General features: G+C 38.1%; 1 protein-coding gene across 1 annotated transcript in view; it reads left to right on the top strand.

Moving 5' to 3' along the window:
• LOC126457445 (unconventional myosin-XV) overlaps positions 1–27,879 on the top strand; it is a 945,978-nt gene that overhangs the window by 632,400 nt on the left and 285,699 nt on the right. Inside the window, exons 29-33 of the mRNA XM_050093727.1 lie at positions 4,181–4,403; positions 5,115–5,268; positions 6,837–6,975; positions 11,721–11,864; positions 26,343–26,593. Of these exons, the coding sequence (XP_049949684.1) occupies positions 4,181–4,403; positions 5,115–5,268; positions 6,837–6,975; positions 11,721–11,864; positions 26,343–26,593 (911 nt within the window). The remainder of the gene's footprint in view (positions 1–4,180; positions 4,404–5,114; positions 5,269–6,836; positions 6,976–11,720; positions 11,865–26,342; positions 26,594–27,879) is intronic.

The following is a 27,879-nucleotide window of genomic DNA, read 5'->3' as shown; positions in this document are numbered from 1 at the left end:
CCAAAATTACACAAAGAGCAGATCAGTATTAAATAAATGAGGCAAAAGACATCTCTATGCACACCCATATTATCTGTCAGCTCACCTGCTGATCCCTTACGATGTTCAGTAGTCTTATGACACAACAGTTTTCAGTAAGAATGAATCTAGTACAGTCATAATTTCCAAATCTCTCTTAAAAACAGTATTTATAACACATATATACCCACAAACATTTTCCATATGTGTGAAACCCTGAACAGTTATTTGATCATGAAACTTCCCTTGCCTCTTATTTGTGGTTACCCCCAGACTATTCCTCATTTGTCTTTCACTTTGCCTTACCTAATATTTTTAATGCCCATTTCTCTCTCTTTGTATTTGCATTTTACTTGTAACTAACAATTATCACTTCAGCTTTTAAGCACATACAATTATTTCGCTGTATTTGAGTTTTGGAATTGCATTGTTACAGTTTTCATAGTTATTTTATTACACAAAAGAAATATTTAGTTACATAAAGCTAAACCAAGAGAGGAGACACAGTGACTTAATACAGTGGACATTTATGACAAAGGGGTCCAATTATCTATATGGCATTCCTGATGGTTTTATTATATGGTTCCATTTAAATATACAGTCATAGACATAAACCCTTGCTGCTATAGAGCCAGTGCTAGAATCGTTCATTTAAGTCATCAGTAAAACTGGCTGCCCCCTCAGTCTGCCCATTTGCATAATCTGGCAACACTGTAAGACGCAGAAGTTGTGGAGAAAGTGTTGTCTTCCGCATGTGCTGGTACAGGGCTGTATCTACTGGTGTCTAGTGGTAAACATCGAGTGACATAGATGCAAAGTCATAAGTTTGAGACCATTTTTTTAACCACATTTTGGCTATCTGCTAATGGTATCAGACTGATGGAACCTCAAAGGTAAGTTGCTTCACTTTCTCACCCATCAGTAATAGCAAAAGCTTTCAGAAACAATTCCACAAAACATTTAATAGCAGTTTGCACTTAAGAGTTTCCTCACCCTACAGTAGCCACAGGTTACTGGCCACATGCGTCACATAACTGTCTACCTGACTTTAGGCACTGACCAATCAAGTGAATACAGCACAGTGCACTTACTGCATGTTGATGCTCTTGCATTGGTAAGCATAAAATTGTTTATTATTATAGTTTGATTTTCTGCACAAAATGTCTTCAGATGAACACAGCGAACACCATGCAGTTATAGAACAGTTGTAAATTGCTATGAGTGTATTTATTAACTGTCATTTGCTTATTTGAAGTTCTAGTATTTGCCTTGCCATTACGTATTGGATTTTGTGTACTTGAAACTTACTAATGTCCTTTAAGCATTATAAAATAGAGTTGAAAGTCAAGACGGTCTAACATTTGTGACATATTATTCACTTTGAGTTTAATAGAGGGGTAAAGGCAGTGGAGGCAGCTCAAAACATTTGTATTGTGTATGGTTTGACTGCTTTTTGGCAGCTCGCATCAGAAAAGGATTTTCTTGTATTAAGAAAGATCATTCTGGCATGGATGATTCACCATGTCTCAATAACTGACATATGTAATAAACTGTGACCATTTAACCTTTGTGCAACATTTGCACTCAGTAGGCAAGATTCAAAGCTACAAATACTAAAGGGGTAACTATTATTATATTTTTGCTTGAATGTCATCAGTTTGCTTTTTGAGCATTCGTATGCAATATTGTTAATGGGGGTGGTGTGCGCAGAACATTCAGATAGCCAAAGTGCTGAATATTACAGTTTTCAATAAACTTGGTTCCAGTCTAGCTGGAGGCCAGATTTTTACCTCTTCTGTGACGGAGCTACAACACCCAGGCCAAAAATTGAAAAGGAAATCTCAAATAAACTTCTCTTGCTACTTCCAGTACGCCGTAGTGTAAGGGGGGAAAACTTATGATACTACACACTTGATAATGCCTCTTTTTGCTTACGCTGGCATAATTTTTGGTTTTTGTGAATAAACAAGTTTACTTACAAAATGGCACATTTCCATACTACATGAGTGTGCCACAGACAGCATGTGAAAACAGACTGTTCCAGTAAGTAATATCTTACTAATTTATGTCGATACAGGCATCCTGATGTTTCAGATGTTTTATGTTTTTTTTTAAAATAGACTTTTGTTGTAAGGCTATCTTGGTAGGTTGTAATTCATCTGTATTAGTGCAGTGCACAATTTAATAGCATTTTTCCAGTAGTTTACTCAACACAGCAGTAAACACAAGAGAGAAATTAATCAACAGTCTATTCTCTCACATTATTTAAAACAGTCTGTCAAGTAGTTTACCGATTTCTTGCCTGTAGAATTCTGCCAATTCTGAGTGAAAGATGTCATCAAGCCAGGTTTGAAGTCATTTTCGTCCCTCCTTGAGGGTTGTTCAATGAGGAGTGGGAAAGGTAAACACTGGAGAGCATAACATCAGAAGAATAAGTGTGGGTGGGATGACTTTCCAAACAAATTCCTGGATAGTTTTTGTTTTTGTAAAAAACAGCAGAGTGCATTATCGTGTAGTAGCAGCACTTGATGCAGTTTTGTCAGTTGTTTTTCTTACTTTTCTACCAAGAGGTGTCTTAGTTGTTGGCAACAAATACTAGTTGTGATGGGCACACCCCTGGGGAGAAATTCATTGTGCACAACTCCCTATATGAGTCACCTGATGCCAAATGTTATGTTCACACTGCCCTTTGTTAGAATATAAATCTTTTGTTAGGTCTCAACCATTAATATCTTCTTACACAGTTAACATAAAGGCATGATAACTCATTGCCAGTAATAATATTGCATAGTTAGTCCCAATGAGCAAACTGATAGTGTTCATTTTTGTTGCTTTGGATTACACCAAACTTGTGAATCTTGTCTATGTCACTCAAAAGTTAAATGGTTACAATTCATTACATATGTTAGTTATGGAGTCTTGCTGAACCTAAGTAATCATTCACACCAGAACTATCTTTCTTGAAACAAGAAAATCCTTTTCCTGATGTGAGTTACCAAAACGCACTCAACCCGTACACTATACAAATGTTTTGAACTGCCTCCGCTGCCTTCACCCCTCTATTAAACTGAAAGTGAGTAATACGTCACAAATGTTGTACCTTCTTGCACTTTTAACTCTATTTTATAATACTTAAAGAATGTTCATAAGTTTCAAGAATGCAAAATCCAATATGTAACTGCAAGACAAATACTGGAACTCTAAAATAAAAATAAAAATAACAATAACAATTGATAAAGACACTTATAGTAATTGATACCTGTTGTATTACAGCATGGCGTTCACTTGGTTTATCAGCATTATTTTGCATAGAAAATCAAACTGTAATAATAAACAATTTTATGCATACCATTGCAAGAGCACAAATGTACTGAAGGTGCTCTGTGCCACATTCACATGGTCAGACAGTGCCTAACAGATGGTGGCTGGTAGCTGGTAACCAGTGGCTGCTGGAGGGTGAGGAAACTCTCAAGTATAAACTGTTCTGATCTTGTCATACGCACGAGCTATTCTGTGGAGTTGTTTTTGAAAGTCTTTGCTGTTACTGGTGGGGTTAGAAAGTGAAGTGAATTAATTACCTGTGAGACTCCATCAGATTGGAACGATCAGCAGCTGAAATGTGATTTAAAAATATAATGGAATGAGTGGACTTGAACTCACAATGTTGGAAGCTTTTCTTGATGTTTACAGCTCGAACATGGATAGAAATAGCACTACAACAGCATAAGCGGAAGACAATGCTTTCTCCATAACTTTCGCAACTTACAGTGTTGACAGATCATGCAGATGGCCAAACTTAGAATTCCAAGGGGGCAGCCAGTTTTACTGGTGCCATAAATGAACAACTCAGAGTTTGTCTCTATGGCGACCTGGTTTGATGTCTAAGATTGCACATGGCTAATTTCCTTTCCCCACCACAACTTCTGTTGCTACTGCCTCACTTTTCTTTCAGAAAGTTAGATAGATTCTCTCTCTCTCTCTCTCTCTCTCTCTCTCTCTCTCTCTCTCTCTCTCTCTCTCTCTCTCGCTTGCTCGCTCTCTCCCTCCCTCCCTCCCCTCCCCCCTTTCTTCTTCTTCTTCTTCTTCTTCTTATACAATAATAACAGTGTAACATCCTCACCTGTTAACAACCGCATGTCTTGAAAATATTAAATTCCAACAGCTTCACATGTCCGACGTGTTCGAGTACCCTCTCAAGCATCAGATGTGGACCAGTTCCTGGATGATCTGTTTATGCCTGTGCTTGATGGCAGTTTGGATGAGCTTTCAGATGCTCGGTCTTTAGCTGCCTCCATAAAAGGAGGGGGAAGTGACAAGACTCATGAAGACAGAGATATGGATGATTCGGATCATGAAGTAGCCAGCCTTACTAGTCAAGGAAACAGGTAAGTGTTTGATAATGGCGTTTAATGAGACAAGAGTTGCTGAAATGAGGAGGATGATTGCCATACACATGAAATCTTGAACAGTCTTCAGTGGGAGGAAAAAGAAGCTATCATGTTTTGCATTTATATTATGTACTGCATAAGTTACACACAGATATCCAAAAGCAAACTGAAATTACCAGGAAATGAAGAAGTGACTAGTTTGAGTAAAAATGGTATCCTATTACAAAATGAAAGTTGTACCCAGGTTATGTTGTTCGTCTTCCTTTTATGAACCATTAACAATGTTTCAAAATTAAAGAATAGTTCATTCTTTCAACATTTTTTGTTCAGCGGAAATACTTTTTGTGATTCCTGTTGATGATGTATGCATTTTGATAGATAATTATGCAAGAGCAAAGGAAAAGGATGAGCTATAATGAAGAAATGAATGAATGTGCAAATGAAGAGATAAGATGTGGAATCTATCACACACAGGCAACGCAAAGCATATACAGATGTACCCTCCTTTGCATCCTTACAAGACTGATGATGTGAACATTCCAAGTGTACTCTTATCCTTCTGAAGTTAATCTGATGCTTAATATAGTATATATTGTATTTTGTACTGTACTAACAAATGAATGTAATTTATGTGTTTATTACTGTATTACTTTGTATTTTTTCCTACAGTGTTGTTCTTTGTTTGACACATCTGTAATTTTTGTATAGGTGGCAACAGGAAAGTCGAATAATTGAGAATGTGGAAGATTACATAAAAGATTTGTTCAGACCAATATTTATTAACAGTAGCCTTCGTGGTTTGACAGAAGTTTCAGCTATGACAGAAGCCATCAAGGGTGGTGGTGGTATGGAGACACAGCAGGTATTAATACATGCCATATGTGAATTGTCCGAGTGATATTATAATGTGAAAGTGTGCTCTTGAATTGTGATAAATTTGCTTGGTAAAACACATCTGCATAGTGCTTTTTTAATAAACATTAAAAATTTTATTTTTCAAAGAGTATCAGTATAACTCCAAAAAGAAAATTTAGTGTCTTGTAAGTGAAAATTGCATTTTATCAATTGATGTAGCCCACTTTGAGGACCAATGCCCATTGACAATGTTTGTCAAGTAAGTAGATTCCATCCTTGTAGTGCTGTTCTAAGAAGTCTTGAAATGCATCTACTACTGCTGAGCCTTTGCAAAAGACTGAGGACATTTTCCAGCCACAAATTTCCTTAAATAAACGAGTATATGTCTGTCATGGTTGTCAAATGTAGCAAACAGGGAGGATGTTCCAGCAATTTGTGCTTGAGATCCTTCCTGTTTTTTCAGCTCCAAAGCACATTTATGGGCATATGCATTGTCCTGATAAAAGACAGATGTTTTTGTGTTGCATTGTATACTTCTCTCACTTTTTTTCATCTAGTTGGCTGAGAAGACTTACATAATACTTGCTAGTTATTGTCTTACCCTTTGCAAGTTAATCAATGAATAGAATGCTTTTTGAATTCCAAAAAAACACTGGTTTGAAGTATTACCATAAATGAAGTCATCATTACCTTTTTTGTGCCAGGTCACTGGTTACTACCTGTACCTCTGATTGGTGTTTTACTTTGGATGGTGCAAATTGGTAGACCTGCATCCCATTCTCAGTAACAAACTGCCGCATAGTATTCACTGGATTCTTTTGAAATGTATTCATTCATGATTATAATGTTATTGCCTGAGAGTAGCAGCAATTCAGTTGACAGTCAGCATATGCAGCTACCATCTTAGACAAAGCTTTCTCATAGATAACTCTTCATGTACAGTTCACCAAACTCCTTTTTATAAACCTGTGATGTAAGCTGTTTCATACATTTATAATAGTTGAGTATCCAATAAAGTCTTGTGCATATTCCTCATGTCTTCATCCGTGGTTGCAGTTTTGTGAGAACCTTCACATGAATCATTTTTGTCTGTCATCAGCTGCCCACCTTCTAATGGACGGATGATGGATGAATTTCTGTCAGTGATAACAGTTGAAACTGAAGTATTTTCAAAATGGCCTAATATTTTAGGTGATCCTTTTTTAGAAACTCACACAATATCACTCCTTTAAAAATTCATACAAACGAAGCTATTTCAGAGATCAGGCTGATACTGTGTTATTGTGCAGTATCTACCAAGATAAAATAAAACAAAATTTCATTGGTATTAGTGTTATCTCTGCACTTACACAGTGATCGTGAATGGGCGATAAGGTTAATTACTGCATGTGTTACGATGTATCATCCTTCACTAGGAATGGAAGGATGAGTAATTTAATAGCACAGTGCAATGAAATTTATCCTTGCAGTGTGATTTGCAGTGATCTGCAGATTGTAGATAATGAAATACATTTTTGATTTGTGTGTTTTCACTTACCTTTCCATTTTTGTTTTTCTTTCTTTTTTCCAAATAAGACATCAACACAACAGCAAACAACTGCAGCATTCGGATTCACACCCATTGCTAGTATGACATCACCGGCACCTGTGGTCATGTCTGGAATGATGTCACCTCCACCTGTCATGATGCCATCTCTTCCCATGTTTAGTCCAGGTGAGCGGATCCTACTAGAAATTTTGTGTGTGCAAACTAACTTCCTGGGGCCTGGTGCAGTAGTTGTGTCTTACAGCTGATGAAAGCTTATATTCTGCTGTTAGTCAGTCTGTATTAGTATGCGCTTAGTCAGCAGTGTTAATTTGTAATTTTAGATTGTGTTCTTTTATATGATTTCTTGTTTCATTAAAGTCTCTGACATGGTGATATCCTGAAACATAAATTCATGAATAGGCAGAAAATTATAATAAGATTTTCTCAAAATATTCATGAGAATTTAATAGGAGTGATTGAGAGCAATACTTTGCATAATGTTTTCTGTTATTAATCTACATATATTTGTAGCAAATGTGTTTCTGAAGAACATGAAAATGATGTTATTATTGAATTAAGGCCATACTCCATTTACAACATTTCTGTTTTCTTTTCTCCTATTGTCTCCATTTGTGGAATGTAATTGAAAGATAATGAGATATGAAAACAAAAGTGGAAAACACAGTGAAAGAACAGTTCTAGAAGGAGGGTAACACCTAATGTCACTTGCAAGGTGTATAAAAATTAAAGTTTCATACTTATATGTGTATTTGTGCGCAATGGAGGAAACTGATTTCAATATGAGTCCTTATAAAGGTGAAATCTTCCAATGAAACCAGAGGCAGTAGTTTTTTTCAGCCCTGAGAAGCACTCACAAATATTGTGCGGAAAGCAAAGTTACTGTAAGGAGTCGCTGTTTTGGTTCCAATGTCCTAGAGTGCTTACACATGTGACCCTCAGAAGAATGGCAAATGTAAATGACAATGAGAATAATCTGCATAGTGAGGATCAGATAAGTTGCAGATAGTCCAGTTACAGGTCCAAATGTCACATGCATCACGCATTTCAACGAAATAAGTAAAATGGTATATTGATAATGAGTCTATGCACTCAATCACAAGATCTCAGATAATGATGTTTTTCAGAATCTTCTGTGGGTTGAGTTGATCAGTAGTGAAGATGAACACATTATGTGAGTTCCATGCAAAATAAATCATCAAAACATTCACATGGTGTAATTGTGTGAAACCAGTAAAAGAACTATTAGTACTAGTTATATTTTTATATTTTATATATTGTTTTTCTCACTGTAATGAAAGTAATGAGTATGATATGGCATTATATTTGGAATATTGTTTTCATTGTACAAGTGTGGTAGAACAGGAAATTGTAGTTTTTCTGTCCACTGCTTTTAAGCTGTGTCCTCCTCACAGAGAACAATTTTTACTGTAGAGATTATGAAGACTAAATTTTAATTACCAGTCACATATGAATGCAGCAGTTGTTACAATAGAAGAGCTTCAAGTTGTGGTAAATAAAAATGTCACACTTACTTATGGTCGACGTTGATATTGGCTTATTAGCAATCTGCGAAAATAAAATTTCACAGAATGTGTGTTTTCTGATTCATATGTAGAGATAATGGAAGTAGAGGCTTGGGGGAGGGGGGTGTTCTGTCATAAACCTACATCAGAAAAGGAACAGGTAACATACCGAATTTAAACAGTAATGGATAAATGAGTGCTGACCACTAAAGAGTAGACTTGATGTGAAGGCGGAGTTGTTACTGTCACTCATAACGCATCCCATTACAATGATAGTAAAGGAATACTACCAGGAATGTAAAACAAATCAAGCGGTACTTTAGTACAGAAGTACAGACAATATAAGCTGCTTCTGTATCTTACACTAATTAATAACCTAAAATGAACAGTAGTCTAGCTAGTGAGCTATATAATAAAGGGCATTTGTTGTATTCTGCAAATTGTCATCCCTTTCAGTACGTAGCAAGAAACGTCATAGTGAATATTGTGGAAGGAAAACTATACAAACACTGTATGTATGAAGGTCTATTTTACCAGGAACAGTACTCAGTTTCATAAATCAGGTATTCAAAACTCTACTCCAGTCTTTTTTATGTCTGTTATTGAGATTTTATCTATCCCACAGTCCGCCCCTGTTAGCTGAGAACGCCACGCCAAGGGGCGTGTTCCAATCCCCGGCTGGGGCAGGATATTTTCTCCACTCAAGGACTGGTTGTTGTGTTGTCCTCATCATCATCTCATCCCCATCTCGAACGTGCAAGTCGCCCAATGTGGCGTCGAGTGCAATAAGTACTTGCCCTCGGTGGCCAAACTTTCCCGAAGGGGGGACTCCCGGCCCACAATGCTGTACACTTTATTTCCGTTATTTATCCCACAGTCTTACCAGATATAAGTATGAAATTGGTTGTGCCACTGAAGACAATACTACCTTCATTTAGTTACTGTTGTTACATATTTTTTTCTGCTTTATTTTGCTGAATAAATCATTTATTGTGTTGTGCTTTTCTTCTTTTTCATGCCTTACACTAATAAATTGCCCAGTAAGAGAACAGGGCATGAGATGATGCAATATGTATTAGCACTGTTGCGTGCAGGTCAATGAAGCAAAAGTTTCCTTTGTGTGAAAATCACAGTAAACCAGCCTTTTTTCCCTTTTCATTCATTATTTTTGCGGACATCAACATCAGAAGATCTATCTATGTTCATACATGGTACTTTATTTAGAGTGTGACCCTTAATCATAATATTTGGAAAATTGGAAGAAGAGCGGTTCCCTATGAACTGGTTATAAGTCTGTCAAGCTACTGTCTTAGCTTTCTTTGCTATGGTCAAGCAATGTTCATTGCACTTTTAATTTTTAAAAGAACCGTTTTATGTTTTGAGCAGGTCCTTTATGTAGCTCAAGACTACAAAAGGACCAAATACCAAATTCCAAAGAACCCTGCATTATCAGATGTTTTTTTCTTGTGGTTAACATGACCCACTTATTATGTTACTGAGGTAATACTCTTATAGGATAACTCTCCGACCATGAGGGGGTATGAAATATTCAGTTGCTACAACTCAATTGTATGGGCTACACAATCAGTAGACAACAAAATGTGTAGAAAGTGGAAAATAGAGTGATACAAAGAAGGAAAGCAATTAAAGCCAAAGTACTGGAAGTAAGTGAGGGTGAAGGAAAACAGAAGCAAAGGAACTGATAAACATCAAAAATAGAGGAGAGAAAAAGAAAAGAATCTACTAAAGAAAACAGTATGTCAGTTCTACATTCATTCACTGCCCTTTTACTGTTTCTCTCATAAACTCTCTCTGTCTCTTCAGTTGTTTTTTATTTTTCACTGCCCTTTTACTGTTTCTCTCATAAACTCTCTCTGTCTCTTCAGTTGTTTTTTATTTTTAAATCTTTTTATCATCCTTACTTCCTTTGCTTCTGTTGAAACCATTACATGAACTTTATGTGTTGAATGGTGTACAGCCTTATTTATGAGTCTTGCAGCTCAATAATCTGAATTCATTTCTTGGAAATGTACTTTATTTTGATTTTTGTCCTTATTTGTTTTCTGTATCTGAACTGCTTTTAATCTTTACAATCAACACTTTACATCTTCCATTGATAAAGAATGCTAAATTACAAACCTGTTCCATGTAGAAAAATGTTCATAATATTTTCCATTAAAATGTGAAGAAGCGAACTTCAGTTGCAGATGGTTAATTTTAGGTTCTATTTTTGGGAATTGCTCTCAAGCCACACTGAAACTAGTACAACTATGCAAAAGCCTAGACTGAGCAGAAAAAATAGTATGGAGGAAGGCAACCACTGCAATATAAAGGTGACATTTAGCACCATTTGGATGTATAAGAAAACATGATTACTGTAATTTGCTAACTGAATTTGTGGTCTCTCTCTCTCTCTCTCTCACCCCCCCAACCCCCCACCCACACACCCACACACGCATGTACGTACTGCCACCACCACCATCTCTCTCTTGAAATTATGGCTCAATTAAGACCAGTAGTGGTCACCTCTGTGTGTATGGGGAAAATTAGAAGAGATTAGGGGCGGAGGGAAAGAAAGATAGCAGGGAAATGGTGCTGAATACAAAAACAGGCTAGACTCCACAAAGGTAAGGGAGGACAGCAGCACATACTCTTCCAGTGGACAGTGGGAAGAGGGAGTAACAGTCTTGGATATTAGGTTGTCCAGGTGGAGCAAGGAATCCTTATAATAGATGTGATGAAGTTAATAAATGGTGTAGCTGTTTCTGCAACTGACACTCTGTCTGATAGAAATTTATGCATTGGTGATAGGACTTGAGTGGGCAGGGGGTTAGTGTATGGTAGATGGGAGAGATCTTGTATCTGTATTGTAGAGTTGCATATAAAACTAACCACAAACAAACTATTGTCATTTATGAATGACCACCACCAATCTGTACTGAAGGACGAAGTTGGCCAACCTGTGGAACAAATCTCTTAGCACAGTGTAGTCCACATGCCCTCCCTTTTCCTGCCATGGTCTGTATCTTATTTGAACTGCAGAAGTGATAACTGTCACTCTTCAAATTCTGACATTTTTCCAGTCGAAAATACAGTAATCATTGTGTTCTTGTGTTCATATTTGCTGCTCAATTATTCCTTTATGCTGTACTGGTTGTCTTCATCATGTACTTTTCGCACGTGTAGTAGCTTTTGTTGGCTGAGAAGACTGTGTTTCGTAGATTCCTGTCATTTCCACTATAAGAGACTTTTAAAATAAGGAGAAATGTTTTGTGTAAGGTGATGGGACCAAAGCAGTGCTTTCAAGTTACTTTGCAAAAATTTAAGGTTACTTTTTAACAAAACAGTCAAACAGAATGTAGTGCAATACAATTGGTGTGTGGTCAGCTGCAACACTGATGCCAGCTGCCTCGAGCAATCTCCCATACATGGCAACCGGCGGAGTGACAGGTGCGCCTTTCTATTCTGCAGTTCCTGAAGCTATGGGACACCAACACAACTTCATGCCTGTGCCCATTTACAGTATGCAAGGTATGGCAGGTATGAGTAGGGTGCAAGAGACTTTCTAATATTCGTTATGTTCAGCTTGGCTTATTGGTCAGGTGGCTTCCTAGTTTTGGAAGATAAGTGGTGTTGTATAAATTGTTAGCTGCAGCCTTGCCACTTACCTTGCATCTGTAGTCTTAGTGCTGCACTAACACTAACAAGGATTCATATTGTTTCCTAGATATATACTGTTCGGCATCATTTACAACATGTAAAAAGTAAGTTACTTTGTTAGGAATGGAATGCTTAGTTTTTTGCCACATACAGGACATAAAGTTGGAGAATGGTGGCATTTGTTAAGTTCACTGCTTTGAGGACAGAAATGCATGATTTTACGGATATTGGGTAATGACCATGTTTTGTGAGGAACTGTGTATTATTTAAGAGTTGCTGTACATTAAAGGCTGGCAAGTACTATCTATGCTTCATGTCAGTTCACTGCTGATTAAAATTTCTCTAGAGTTTTTTGTGAGGATATTTTTATCTCCACTATATCTTTTGAGTAATTCCTACTACTTCACAAAAACAGTACTGACTGCAAACACTTTGGTCCTTGATGACTGCACCTTATAGATAAAAACTATCTTGTTATTGATGTAAAGGCAGATAATATTTATAGGTGTTACCAGTGAGTGTAGGAGTAACTAGTAGAGATTATGCTACAACATTGTTAAGATACCCATGTTCCCTAAATATTTTAATTTGTGTGGAATGTTTTCTCCATGAGGTTTCTCCTCTCACACTCTCATCTCCCTGCCCATGTCAATATGGGAAATCATACATTGAACAGACGTGTCATTCTGTTAAAAGCACATGTGATGAACATCGATGTCAGACCAGAGTAGATCAGCCAGAAAAATCCAGAGTAGATCAGCCAGAAAAATCTGCTGTTGTCTAGATATAAGACATGGAATGAACTATGGACAGACCAAATCCTCTCATTCACCTCCACCTAGTGGGATCCTACTATTAAAGAAGTAGTCAAAATATGTACAGATGATGACATAATTGTCAGAGACTTGCCCTTTTCTCCACTCATATACTGTGAACTGTGGAAGAAGGGCAACAGGCAGATATGGTCCCCCATTGCAGGCTGTTAAAAAAGGTACAAGCATATGGAAAAGGTTCACAGATATGTGAGTGGCTCAAAGACTTTGTAAATTACAGAGCCCAGTGTGTCGTCCTTAACGAGGGTATAGCCAGGAGTGCCCCAACTAAATGTGATAGGATTGCTATTAATCTCTACACAGTGAAACACCTATTTTATGGGGTCCAGACTTACAAAAAGCAAAATTAAGGAAAATTCAGAATAGAGGAAATTGTCAAAACCCCAAAATACAAGCAAAAACATATCTAATTGCCGTATATGATTAAAAATCCTAATCCTCTCCAATACATTGTATAAAATTTGTATAAGTGAAGGAAATTAAATGCTCAATATAATGTTTTTACAATAATTTGTAGTAATGTATTTTATCAGTTCTTAAAAAGTAACAGATCTGCAACAGCAAGTAAAAACTCGTCAAAAAATTGAAATTGTTATCTGTTTTACAGGTAATTGAGCTATTTTCCGATATGCTATGACCACAAATTATATGTCAAAACAGGCATTTTTGAGAGATCTCTCCTTTGTGTTCAGCCAAAAATAAAGGGAAAAATTGATGAACATGATGAAATAAATCAAAAACTGTGAAGTATGGTGAAAGACACAATTGCAGTGACCTCTGTTGTACCTAGGAGGCAAGCTCATTTTACATGTGTTAAAAGTCCCTTTTATATGATCGACTTTCTTGTCTCAGTTGATTGCTCAAGAGAAGTGCGTCTCCTGCAGCAGCCCTGGCACTCTGTTCCTGTATTGAGTCTCATTTTTATTTACATGTCCGCACCAAAATTGCCAGTGTTGTGAAGGCTGTCTACTGTGGAGTTTGGCATCTGAATGGCAAAAGTGAGGTTATGAGGGTTTATCCTTTTTATGGAAAAATCAAATTATAGTAACAAATTGTAGGTAAAAGCAGTGACAGTAGAGTTAATTACTGACCAAAGAAGAATTCATAGTGGAAATTCTTGTCAAAAGTTGTGTGGTAAAGTGTTCACACTCCTGAGAACTGAAAAAAATAGGAAAAGTGTCATCCAAACCTTTCAGAACACATACATTTATTTGCTTGAGAAAATACATGCTTACAAACACATCAGACAGCATGTAAAATGCTATAAATGGTGCCTTTTTCCTTTCTCCTTTGTATCTTGTTTTCTTTCCTAGGTGCCATATAACAACAAAATATTTTTTCTCATCCAGTAATTCTTAGTTTTTCACTGTTGAAATAATTTTCATTAAAACGTGTTTATCTATTTACATTATTATCTATACATGGTGTAGGTTCTCTTTCTGTAAAATATAAATATTTTTTGCTTTCAGATATTTTGTTTCTCTTGGAGGAGAACACTAGTAGGGAAAAATACCATGACTATATGTAACTTTTCAGTGTGCCCTGAAAGCAAAGCGAATAACACAATAAAGATTAAGAAGATACAATATCTATTTTTATAAAGGGAGTGAACTCAACCAAAATAGGTTATAACTTCCAATGTTAGCAGATGCCACAACAGTCCCTTGTCTCTGCACATGCATAGTGCGCAGCACACTCCAAAATTTGGAGCTCTATACTTGGCACAATCTACAGATCATTGACATCATAGATACACTCATGTCATGGCTGGTTGCTTATTTACATGCAAATACAAAAGGTGCACGCACTTAAAGCAGTCAATTTTGACCAGTGAGTTGCTTGTGTGGTGTGGTGGCTGTTCTGGCTGTTGGGTGACATAACAAGTCACCAGCCTATAAAAACTCGCTAGTGGAAAATGGCCGATGTTTCCTTGATTTTGACCAAGCATAATCTTCAAGATTCGGTCTTTGAATTCAAAAGGTTGATGATCGATATTGTTCCTGAATACATTACATCAGAAATACATACAAAAAGGCAATACTGAGTTATAAGTGACACGACAAAAGGTGGCGCTGGACCCCTTCATCACGATTTGGCTCGGTCTGGAACACTTTGTGTCATCCTGTTTTTCCATTACTGCTGCAACCTAGCAGTAGTTGCATCATAATTGTGCAGTGAAGTTCAACATTGCAATTTGGGTTTCTAATGCTGACGTGTATTATGGCAGCATTTCCTCTGACATCTCCCCTCTCCACAACAGCCATAAATATCCCCTTAACTCCACCACCATCCACTGTGTGAACTGTCTTTCTTTTGTGCCATTTGTAACTTGTTCAGTTACATCAAATGTTGGTAGGAAGAAAATGGGACGAAGTCAAGCAGGACATTGAGTAAGAACATAGAACTGAGGTAAACTTACTAGGAAGACCTGTAAAATTGGTCAATTTTTAGAACTTATCTTGTGAGTTTTTCACAGGAAATACTAATTTATGGCATAGAATCATGAAAAAAGTAAAATCATAGAATGTAAAATCGAAGTTTCACTTTATATATGTGTCGAAGTTGAGTGATTGCGGGAGGATACGAGGTGACTTAGACAAAATTTTTAGTTGGTGCGATGAATGGCAGCTAGCTCTAAATGTGGAAAAATGTAAGTTAATGCAAATGAATAGGAAAAACAAAACCTGTAATGTTGAGGATACAACATTAGTAATGTCCTGCTTGACACAGTCACATTATTTAAATATCTGAGTGTAATGTTTCAAAGCAGTATGAAGTGGAACAAGCACATGAGAGTGGTGGTAGCAAAGGCGAATGGATGACTTCAGTTTATTGAGAGAACTCTAGGAAAGTGTAGTTCGTCTGTAAACGAGACTGCACATAGGATGTTAGTGTAACCTAATCTTGAGAACTGCATAAGCGTTTGGGATCTGTACCAGGCTGGATTAGAGGAAGACATGAAGCAATTCAGAGGCAGGCTGCTGGATTTGTTAGTAATAGGTTCAAACAGCACACAAGTGTTACAAAGATCCCCGGAGAGTAGACGACATTCTTTTTGAGGAACGCTATCGAGAAAATCTAGAGAACTGGCATTTGAAACTGATTGCAGAATGATTCTGCTGCCACCAACATACATTACATGTAAAGACCACAAGGATAAGATGCAAGAAATTAGGGCTCATACAGTGGCATATAGACAGCCATTTTTGCCTCATTCTGTTTGCGAGCGGAACAGGAAAGGAAATGACTAGTTGTGGTATGGAGTACAGACTGCCTCACACTGCATGGTGGATTGTGAAGGATCAGTGTAGATGTAGATGTAGACACAGGATATCAACTAGCAAAGCATGGAACCAGCATTGATGGCACTCAGGCGTCATTGGCCATGGGGAAATGAATTCAGTAATGTAAATGGATGAGGATACTGAGCCAGGACAGTTAGGCCAGGCATCAAGATCTTTCCTATGATATGAGGTCCATAGTTCATCTCTCCTGCATTATGCCCGGGATGTCGGTGGCCCCTGTGACGATTTACAACTTTGCTTCCTGCACCGATGCTTTTCCAGTGAACCCAATATAAATTGGTGAACCACTACAGCTTCCCACGATCACACCAGAATATGGTGAACAGCTGTCTCTGAAATATTGCGCAGTTTCCATGACACCATCTGCCCAGTGCCCAGAAAACCTTTAAGCAATGTATTTAAATGAACAATAAAAGTTTAGATTCATTTCAATATTTGTGTTAAATTTGAGGTTTGTAATGACTTAGTATTGTGTAGCAGTCCTTAATTATTTAACTGAATAACATTTCTTTAAAAGTCCAATACTCAAAGATGACTTAAAAGTGTAGTTCATTGCGTATTGGGAAACAAATACACTAAAGAAGATGTATGTGTTCATATTGTTTAATTGGTCTTACTGTCCTCTTATAAATTTTCTTATCTTATTTCCCAAAATTCTTAGTAGTGTAACCACAGATGACATTTGGCTAGTAACTCATATTTTCCTGACCTACATACAATATTCACAACAGTGAAACAGTTCAGAATATGTGTTTGTAAATAAACTTGTAAATTGTTCATAATCTATATTACTAAGTTAAGTTGTTGTGGTACCTTATACAGTTAGTTAACTATAATTAAAAAGTAGAATAATACAACGTTAAATGCTGATAAATGCAGCATATAATGTTGATAGCAGAGGAAAGTTTATAGTTAAGAATAGTATAAAGTTGTAAAGACTGTCTCTGTAAATAATGAAAGGTAAAAATTGAAACCTCAGGTTGGAACATCAGCAAAAAGGCTGTTACAAATTATAACTATTGGTCAAAGCAAATGTGTGTGTGTGTGTGTGTGTGTGAGAGAGAGAGAGAGAGAGAGAGAGAGAGAGAGTATGAGAGCATGTTTTTCTGTTTGCTGCAAAGGAGAACATTGTTCTGAAGCTTAGTAACAAATGAATATTGTTTTATGAGCCTGTCAGTCACTCAGAGCCTCAGCTATACAGTGAGTGGTTGCATTGCTATGAACTGTGCTGCATGCAGTGTGGTGTAGCAGTTTACCTCACTGGCTGATGTGCCACCTGTCGACAGTTCAAATCCAACCACCAGGTTCTCAAAATTTATTATGTTTCTAATGTTTGTATGTATTTCAGAATATTTGATGTCTGTATAAATATAAGCACTCTCCTTCCAGAACATCTATTCTGTTCTAGCTGTACGTCGGTGTTCGTAACAAATGTGCATTCATTGCTAAATACTGTACTTCGTTGACAATCACAGTTTTGGATTTGGACTTCATTGTGGTTATGACGTGACATTGTTTGCTGGAGACACCAGGTGCTTCGGAATATCTACATCACTGTGGTTCCAATTAGACATTGTAAAAGCCATCACCTACACAGAATACAAGCTGTATACTGTTCCCGATTCATGAAGCCAGTGGATTCCAAAACAACAATAAGTCAGCTGCACATCAGGCATCCATTGGTGGTCACAACCTGATGAAGTACCTGAAGGAACTCAGTTACTTCATTAGGTACAACACATAGTATGATACAATGTGTTTGGCAAATGTGTTCTTTTTCTTGGACTGCACAACCAGCTGTGATTGCATGGGGAAATGTCACAGTCTTACATACAGAATGTTTTGGCCTATGCCACACTGTGAATGCAAATATGACACAAACAACAAAATCTCACATTTGATGGTAGGAGTTGCAGAAGATATGTACTTAAGCTCTTCTGGTAAAGGAATTCATTAAATGGTGCCAGCACATTGAGAAATGCAACAGAAAAGTATCAGACAAAAGAGGTATGACCAACTCCCAATTGTCATCCCTATGGCAGTTGTGGAAGACCACCATGAGTGACCTCTCTCATACATCGGGTAGTATGAGAAGAGTTACTGTAGTTTATGGCAGCCAGAAATGTAAGACTGAGTGCACAAGAGAAGCGTCCATGAATGCTGATGTCATATGTCAGGAGGTAATAGAGAATGTTAAGGAAGAGATGTGTTGATCTTTAGTAACGACTTCTGCCACAATTCGAACTTGCCAGGAAGAATGGAATCAGCCAACTCAGATTATGCCACTGCTGACAAATGAGAACCCAGCATCTGAACAACATAAGTACAACCATCTCCTTTACCAAGTATAACATCCCACAGCCGAACAGAGCACAACATGCCAGTATGTTTTCACTGTGAGTATCCTGGATTTACTGTACGCTACTGCAGAGAAAGCTGCCAGTGATTACAACTGTTCTACTCATGGCAGTACACTATAAATGATTATAGTCAACCTGTGGAGTGAAAACCATCACAGTACTGAGGACAAGATCGCTCTCCAATATGTCATAGCCATTCTCCACTGCTGTACAGAGGTATCTGTTGCTCGTCTAACTGTCGAATTCAGGGAAACTAAGCGAAACAATCATATACGGAGAAGAGGTGGCCACAGATGAAAATCTTCAATGGATGACTGTCACTATTTTGCCAGGAAATTTCATCACTGTCCTCTTCAATGACCAATATGTCTGTGCACTAATCGACATGGGAGTTTCTTTTTCTGTAGTGTCATCATCAGCTAAACAATGCTTTGTTCAGTAACAGAAAAGTGATTTTGCTGAAAGTTGAATATGGAAAATATGTTGAGCCAAGAGAACTTGTATTAAAAAAAACTGTTACTGTCAGAACACAGCCCTTTGAATTTGTGATTTTAACAGAATGTGGTGAAAACGTTATTCTCAAATGGGACTTCTTGCAAGCATCACAAGCAGTCCTAGACTGTAGGAGATTGAGTCCAGATTGGTAAAGCTATTCCATCAAGTACACATAACAAAGATTGCTCTGTGCAGTTGTTTCCTGTTGAAGACGTTATTATCCCATTGTCATCAATGAGATAATTTACAATCATCAGTCTAGGCTCACAAAAGAACTCTACATATCAGTGACAATTGTAAATATTGCAGCAGGTCAAGGCAAACTTTGGATCACCAATTGTCACAAGCAGCGACAACTTACCCGGAAAGGTATGTTTACAGGAGCAGCTGAACCAGTCCTGTATGGGCAGCTCTGTGTCACCAGTGAAGAATAGCACTCCACCACCACTACAGACATTGCAGTGGAGGAATCTATTATCAAACTGTCAATAGAATCTTGACTGACAGAGGAATAATTTCAGCAAATGTGTGCAGAGGAGGAATCTATTATCAGACTGCCAATAGAATCTGGGCTGACAGAGGAATAACTTCAGCAAATATGTGAATTTTCAGATCCCTTCAAATCTGGAGTGGAGAAAAGACAGAAAGACAGATCAAGCAGCCCATTGTAAAGCACTGTATCAACACTGGGGCTCATCCACCAAGTAGCCAGCACTTTTAGGGTGTCTCACTTACTGAAGGACACATAATTTGGGAGGAAGTGGAGAAGATATTGCAGGATGACATCATTAAACCTGTAGATAGTCCAATGTCTAGTCGTATAGTCCATGTGAAGAAGGATGGCATATGACATTTCTGCATTGACTACTGATGACTGAACAAACTCATGAAAAAGATGTCTCTCTATTGCTGCCCATTGATGACACCCTAATCTGCTTGAAGGGAGCAAAGTATCTTTTAGCTTGGATATGCAGGCAAGCAACTGGGAAACCAAGATTGATGGGGCTGAGTGCTAAACGGCTAAATTTATAACACCTGATGGCCTCAATGAATTCAAAGTGACAGCATTTGGACTCTGTAAAGCACCAGCCACATTTGAGCAGATGATCAACAACCTGTTTCAATATATTAAATTGATTACTTTTCTCTGCTATCTGGATGGCATTGTTGTTTTTTCAAAGACATTTGGAGACTATCTACGCCACCTGATAACTGTGTTGAAGTATGTTCAGATTGCAAGTCTCCATCTTAATCCCAAAATGTGCCTCTTCACTGCCAAAGAAAAAAAATCTTAGGCCACCTATTTTATAGCAATGGAGTCTGTTTTCTTGGAGTATGTTCATGTTACTGAGGACTCAAAAAGGACTTCTTTACCAAGGCATGCCCCTTGTGAGAACTACTGCAGGGAGGTGTCAAATTTTCCTGGAAGGAGGTGCAAGAAGGATGTTTCCTTGTCCTTAAGGAGGCACTAACATCTTCTCCTGACCCAGCATTATGTGATGAGAGTGCCAAGTCAGAACATCACTCTGACTCTGGCACTTATGGTATAGTTGCAGTTGTAATGCAAATTCAGGAAGGTGCTGAGAAGGTGGTAGCTTATACTTCCAGAGTACTCTCCAAGTCTGAGATGTACTATTATAAAATTGAGAAAGTCTGTTTTGCAGTTGTTTGGGCCATCAACAAGTTCCGACCATATTTATTTGGCCAACCATAACCGTTTTTGATGGACAACTATTCTCTTTGCTGACTGACTAGTCCGAAGGATCCCATGGGTCAGCTTGCAAGATGGGAATTGAGGCTTCAGGTGTAGGATGTCACATAGTTATACAAAAATGGATGTAAACATAAGGAGACCAACTGCCTTTCAAGGTTTCCTTTGGCGGAACAAAGCATTGTGGATGAAATCTCAGTCATCACAGCATCAAGTACCATTGCTGCTGAAGAAAGGAAATATCCAGCATTGCTGAAAATTGTAGAAGCCTTGAAGAAGGAGGAACAGACAAAATAACAATTCCAATTAATAAACAGAACATTTTGTAAGAGGAACTATGTATTGATGGGGCAGGAATAGTGGCTCATTGTCCTGCTCATCTACAGCCAGCTGTCGTGAAGCTTTTATATGATTATCCATCATTTGGTCACGTGGGATTTGTGAAGATTCTAGACAGAAATAGATGCAGCTATCACTCGCCAGGTCTCTACCGATGTGTCAGACACAATGTGAGCCACTGTAAGGAATGTCAATGACAGAAGCATGTGTTGCAGTTAATTTGGTCAGTTGGCACCAATTATGCCTGCAGCAGTGCCATTTCATCACATTAGAGTTGAACTCATGGGGAAGCTCCTGACAAACAGAAATTGATGGATAATAGTCTGTTCACAGTCTGTATGGAAGTGAAATGTGGACGGTAAATAGTTTGGACAAGAGGAGAATAGAAGCTTTTGAAATGTGGTGCTACAGAAGAATGCTGAAGATAGATGGGTAGATCACATAACTATTGAGGAGGTATTGAATAGGATTGGGGAGAAGAGGAGTTTGTGGCACAACTTGACTAGAAGAAGGGATCGGTTGGTAAGACATGTTCTGAGGCATCAAGGGATCACCAATTTAGTATTGGAGGGCAGCGTGGAGGGTAAAAATCGTAGAGGGAGACCAAGAGATGAATACACTAAGCAGATTCAGAAGGATGTAGGTTGCAGGAGGTACTGGGAGATGAAGAAGCTTGCACAGGATAGAGTAGCATGGAGAGCTGCATCAAACCAGTGTCAGGACTGAAGACCACAACGACAACAGTCTGCACTGACTACCTCACCTGCTGTGCTGTCATCAAAGTGGTGCTGACTGACAAAGTTCAGGAAATTGCAAAGATCCATGTAAAAGACATCATTTTGAAGTGCACAGTATGCTCTGTAATGATCTCTGATTGTGGAAAACTTTTCCAGTGGAGACTAGCTAGTATCAAAGATAATTTCACATTGCAACAGGATCCACAGGGTCATAACTGCCTACATTCACAGCTGAAAGGCATTACAGAATGCTTTAATAAGATGTTGGCAGGTATGCTCTCAATGTTCATTGATGTTGAACAGATAAATTGAGGTACAATACTTCCCCCCATGATAGTCACATACAACACGATATAGCAAGACGTAACAGGCTTCATGCCATTCTGCTGGACCCCCAGTTGCGTAGCCAAAACAGCAATGGATACATTATTCCTGTTTCACCCAGACAGTAATCAGGATGAGTACATGGAACAGCTCATCACCAGGGCTGAAGAGGCAAGACAGCTGGCTCACATACAGACTCTGGATGCCCAGGAGAAGGACCAAGAGCAGTAAAATGGCAAGCACCAGACAGTGAGATACAGCTTGGGAGACTTGGTATGGACTTTCACTCCAGCGTGGGTAATCGAGCTATTGGGTAGTGGATGTTACATACAATGTCAAGTATTATTACCTTTCATCAGGAAGACAGAAGTGCAGAGATGTCATCCATGTCCTCCATGTGAAGCTCTACTAGAGTTCTGAGGTGCAGATCAATGATGGGGTCTTCTTGTCCAAGGAAACTGAAGACCCACTAGACCGTCGTGAAGATTCAGTGGGTGGGACTGCTGTTGATGCACATAGTGAAGAGGATGTGGCAACACGACCAGAATGTGAGGTCCTGGTGCTGCCATACAGAACACTATTGAGAAGATTTAGATTCAGGGTGCTCCAACGAGAACTATTGACACAGTGGAACACTCTTTCTCCAGGAGAGGGAAAATGCCATGTGCCATGCTTCGTGCATTGTAGCTTAGTGGTTAGTGTTGCTGGCTGGCAGGTTGTGTGTTGCCAGTTCAAACCAGATACCAGCAATTATTTGGTATATATCATTTCTGGAAGTTTCTCAAAATTTCTTATGTTTGTATGTTCTAGAAGATTTGATGGAGTTCTGTCTGTGTGTTGGTGTTCATAATAAATGTGCTTTCAGTGCTAATTGCTGTATTTCGTTGATGACCCTGCTTTTGGATTTGGATTTGATTATGGTTACAACATGACAATGTTCACTGATTTAAATGTTTGCATTCCTTACAGGACTTTTCAATATCATAAAAATACAATATTTTATTTTAAAGTCATTTCTCCTTGTAGTGTTTTGTTATTGCCATTGAGACATCTTCATCTGTGTATACTAGCTATAAGTGTTAAAGATAGTTGTACAAAGTAAACTGGGGATATGGAATTTACAGACTAAGTTTTTTTAATCTAACAGAATAACAGAAGGTTTTGTTAAATGTTTAGTGTATGTAATTGGAACTGGGTGCGAGCACCAGATAAATTTGTTATGAATAATGCATTTGACCAATATGTTATATGACGTATCAAGAGAAAAACCAAGCAAACAGTTATTACATTGTGATTAGACTGAACTGTGTATAGTTATATGGAGCAGATGCAAGACAACAATTCTGTAAGTGCTTGTTGGTAAATGTTGTCCAAAGAAGTAAAGATACATGTAGCATTGTTGACTGGGATATACCAAGGGGCAGGTTCAGTCGCCTTATGAGGACGGGGATTTCTTCCTCTGCATACAATGCTTGTTTCCCACTCTGTGTGTAAGAGTTGTCTCTTTAAGAGTATCTGTTGAGTGTAGGTGACTGAGATGGACGTGTGAGTAGTTTGGTATTATGTTTGTGTGCTATGACATTGAGAAAAGGGAAAGGGTAAACCCAGTCCAGCACAAACCTGCTTCTCTGGAGTAGCACCAAGTTTGTCTCCATCTGACAGATCACCAAAAACAGTGACACATACCCTCAGTCAGTGAGTCAGTTTTAGGAATTTAATCCAGAGCATCAGTGTAAATTTTGTTTATCAGGAACCACCACCTGATCTCCCCTCTCCTGCTAAGAACTGATGAAGAAAAGCTTCTTGCACCATCAGGATTCAAATAGGGTACCCTTGAATCAATTGCCACTGCACATGCTTGCATTAGTAACAGTGACTGCAGAGGTGAGTGTGTTAATGACACCATTCATATTCTATAGATTATGGGCAGGTTGTCTGTATACTGCAAGTTTGTATTCTGTTATTTTCATTGTGGTTGGCTTTGGAGGCCAGGATGTCAATAGGAATTGGTTATTGATCTCCTCAGGTTATTAGAAACATTTCTGATCTTGTGGCATGGATAGTTGTACCGTTGGAAATCTTCTGTCCATTGAAGAAGACATTACCTATGAAGGTGTGCAAATGGACTACAATAATACGACTACTGTGCACATGACATCGTCTGCAATGACTGCAAGTACTAGTGTACCCCACTAGCGCAACCCTCGTAGCACAATACTGCCACCACTGGCCTGTATCCATCCTGTAGTAGTGTAGTGCATTTATTGAGCAGTTGTTTCCTGGAAGATTCTGTATTATCCATTGACATGGTCGAATGGGAAGCACTTTGCATCTGACTAACAACTTATTTTCATTTATTGATTTAACAATATTAGAGAAGGAAAGTTGCTACTCACCATATAGCGGAGATACTAAGTCACAGATTGGCACAACAAAAAGACTCTCACAATTATAACTTTCGGTCATTAAGGCCTTCGTCAACAATAGATACATATAGACACACCTCACAAACTCCCACGCACGACTGCAGTCTCAGGCAACTGAAACCACACTGTGAGCAGCAGCACCAATACATGATGGGAGTGGCGACTGAGTGGTGTTAAGGAGGAGGTTGGGGTGGGGAGAGGGAGGGATAGTATGGTGGCAGACAGCAAAGTGCTGCAGGTTAGACGGAGGGGAGGGGAGAGGTGAGGAGGGGGGAGGAAGTAGCAGAAAAGGAGAGAAATAAAAAGACTGGGTTTGGTGTTGGAATGAGAGCTGTGTAGTGCTGGAATGAGAACAGGAAAGGGGCTGGATGGACGAGGACAATAACTAATGAAGGTTCAGGCCAGGAGGATTACGGGAACATAGGATGTATTGCAGAGAAAGTTCCCACCTGCGCAATTCAGAAAAGCTGGTGTTGGTGGGAAGGATGGATTTTCCATTTATTCATTTTTATCAGAAACTGTCATTGGATCAGCAGTAGCCAAGAACTACCTCAGTTTTTTCAAGACATAGATGCCTCCCATGGAGTTCAGTTAACAACAGTTGTGTTGAATAGTGTGCTCTAAATACATATGCCATTCCCACGTCAGTATTCATATACTTACTTAGCTGCAAATGAGAATTCTATTGATGTTTGCATTGGGCTATTTCCCTTATAGTCCTAATCTCGTAGCAGCAGTTTACATTTATTTTTTCATCTAGTATAGATGTTCAGCATGTAGTCACAATGTGACTGCAGAAAATTGACAGATTTCTTATTGGGGGTGGAGGAGGCACTGATGTCTTAATGTACTGATGGTACAGTTTATTGAATAATAGTGGTGACTTTGTTGCAAAGTAATGAATATCAATACCACACAACAGTGAAGCAATGTAACTGGCTGTAAACAAAGTTTGTTCTTGGGAGCTCATGTTTCTTTACTCCTGAATAACATTTGAATAGTTGTACAAGTCTTTCCTTAATATTCTCAGTGTGCCTATCTCACATTTCAAACTATACTACAAAAATTCACATGGCCCTTTTTTTCCTCTCCCTATTGGTGTATCAAGTGAAGCAGGGGATATTTTTAGTGGTTGTAACTGTTGTGCAGAAGTGGAATTTCTACATTGGAAATGTTGCTGAAATTATGGTAATAGCAATTTTGTCTCTGTTTATTTGGATTGTCCCTGTGCTTTTTGGTGATCAGTCAGCTTACTTTACATGTTATAATGCCTGTTGGCACAATTTTTGGGATCTTTAGCCAACAGTTGTTTAACTTTTTTGTGATGTTTTGTCAGCATGAGTAGCTAATATTGTAGACTACTCAACTTTCCACCCATCATCTGTAATAGAGAATGAATTTTGAATCTCAATAAGAACACCAGTTGATAATATATCAAGAAAGAGCCACAGAGAAGTGACAATGATTTAATATAATCTATCATGAGCTCATTTTTATTTAATTTGTCATTATATGCTAATAGGCAGAAAAGCTTAGCTTTCATCATATACATATAGGTGAGTGCTCCTTTTTCTCCATATCTGCACATACACAATGATGTACAGTGAAAGCACAATATGTGGCTTAAGTTGTTAGTCAGTCTTTAGATTAAGTATATGGCCGTAGTAACTGATTCGATAGCACTAGATATGTCTTAATTATCACAATGAAATAGAAAATTTTTATAGAAATGAGAAAAGTAGACATGTTTTTAAGAATTAAAAGAGTTGTGTGCTGCCAACTACAAGAGGAAAAAATGCATATGTGAATACTATCACAGGTCTGAGCCTGCCAACACCTTTTGGTGCTGCACCAACGGCGCCAGCAGCTGCACCCGGTGTGGACCCGGGCGTGGCTGCTGCTTATCAGCGTGCCTTCTTGCAGACAGCAATGGCACAAAACATGCAGATCCAGCAGCAGCTCTTAGCACAAAGTCAGGCATTGCAACAAATGCTCACACAGCCTGCTGCACAGTTGCAGATGCAACAGATGCAAGTGCAGATGCAACAGCAGCAGCAAATACAGCAACCTGTGAGTGCCTCACACTAAATATGCTCATATGTACAATATTTTAAATTTTGAGATTGTTTCAAGTATTTCTTTCCCTTTTATTTTATTTAAAGCTCAAGTTATTGTTATAGCTTTCAGTAAGAGCTGACATGATACTAATAGACATAAAAGTGGAATTGTAAGAATTCTCATACAAATGAAAGCACACAGAGATGTGAAAGTCATGTAGTTGCCTTTTAATATTTCAGGTGGCTAATGTAATATTTCATTTAAGATTATGTCTAATTTACTTTTTGTGTCTCTTTCCTCTTTAGAACCTAAACATAGAGGGTGCAGTGTTAACATATTACCCTTGGCATGAATAATTCAAAATTTTCTGAAATTGAAAAGTGTGTTTTTATTCATATTTATCTAGAACAATTTTACTTTTTTGTCAGGAGTGTATCTTGCAGTCAGTTCAACAGCATATGCAGAAAAATTATGTGAATTTTTCCATTGAGATCTACATAACTCTTACTGCAGTGCTCAACAACTGATTTTAATCAAAGCATTTCTGCTTCATTAAAAAAAAAAAAACTTCCAGTTGGATGGTCTAACACGTTTCCTTCACAGTAATGGTAGAGATCACAGTACCTGTCAGAATTGTGTGGCATTTGTATGGTCATCTAGTTCCATCATTTAGTAAAATTCGTGTCAAGTTTCTGAACCTGACAAAGATTTGTCAGCAGTGATGTAGCTCATCGGGCTGCTGGAGAGGAAGCCACAAATCACCAGAAGTAAAGAGTGTGTGGACAAAAGTGTTGAATCATCAAGTTGCATCATCATTAACCAGTACTTGTATTAAAACTTTTATGTGTGCATGTAAGCTTGCATAATTACTTTATATTTTATTGTTCAAGCACTTACATTTCACTTTATTTTCTTTATCTTCACAAATCTTACTGAGCTCTTTCTTTTTCTCTCTCAGTAATTGTGTGTCATCTTTTATCTAATAAGAGACTTCGGACTTTTTCTTTTGGTAATTGGTGGATTCCTCTCACTAGACACCTACAAGGCTGTACATAACACAGCATGAAGTGTACTGATGCTAACTGCACCTTTGGTTGACTCATTTCACACTATGAAATATGTTCTCCGATCATGGTGACAGTGACAAGGATGAAGCTTTACCTTTGTGCTTGCGAAGTTATTGAATTAATTTCTGAGTATTTCATTTATTCCTCTTGTCACAAATAAAGTAACATAGTAATGAAATGATATACTCTGCTTGTTGCTGATGACTCCTTCACATTTCAACACAGCTGTAA

Source organism: Schistocerca serialis, chromosome 2, assembly GCF_023864345.2.
Source record: "Schistocerca serialis cubense isolate TAMUIC-IGC-003099 chromosome 2, iqSchSeri2.2, whole genome shotgun sequence".
Classification (NCBI taxonomy): Eukaryota; Metazoa; Arthropoda; class Insecta; order Orthoptera; family Acrididae; genus Schistocerca; species Schistocerca serialis.
The sequence above is the reverse complement of the archived record's forward strand: the minus strand, read 5'-3'. Positions and strand labels throughout refer to the sequence as shown.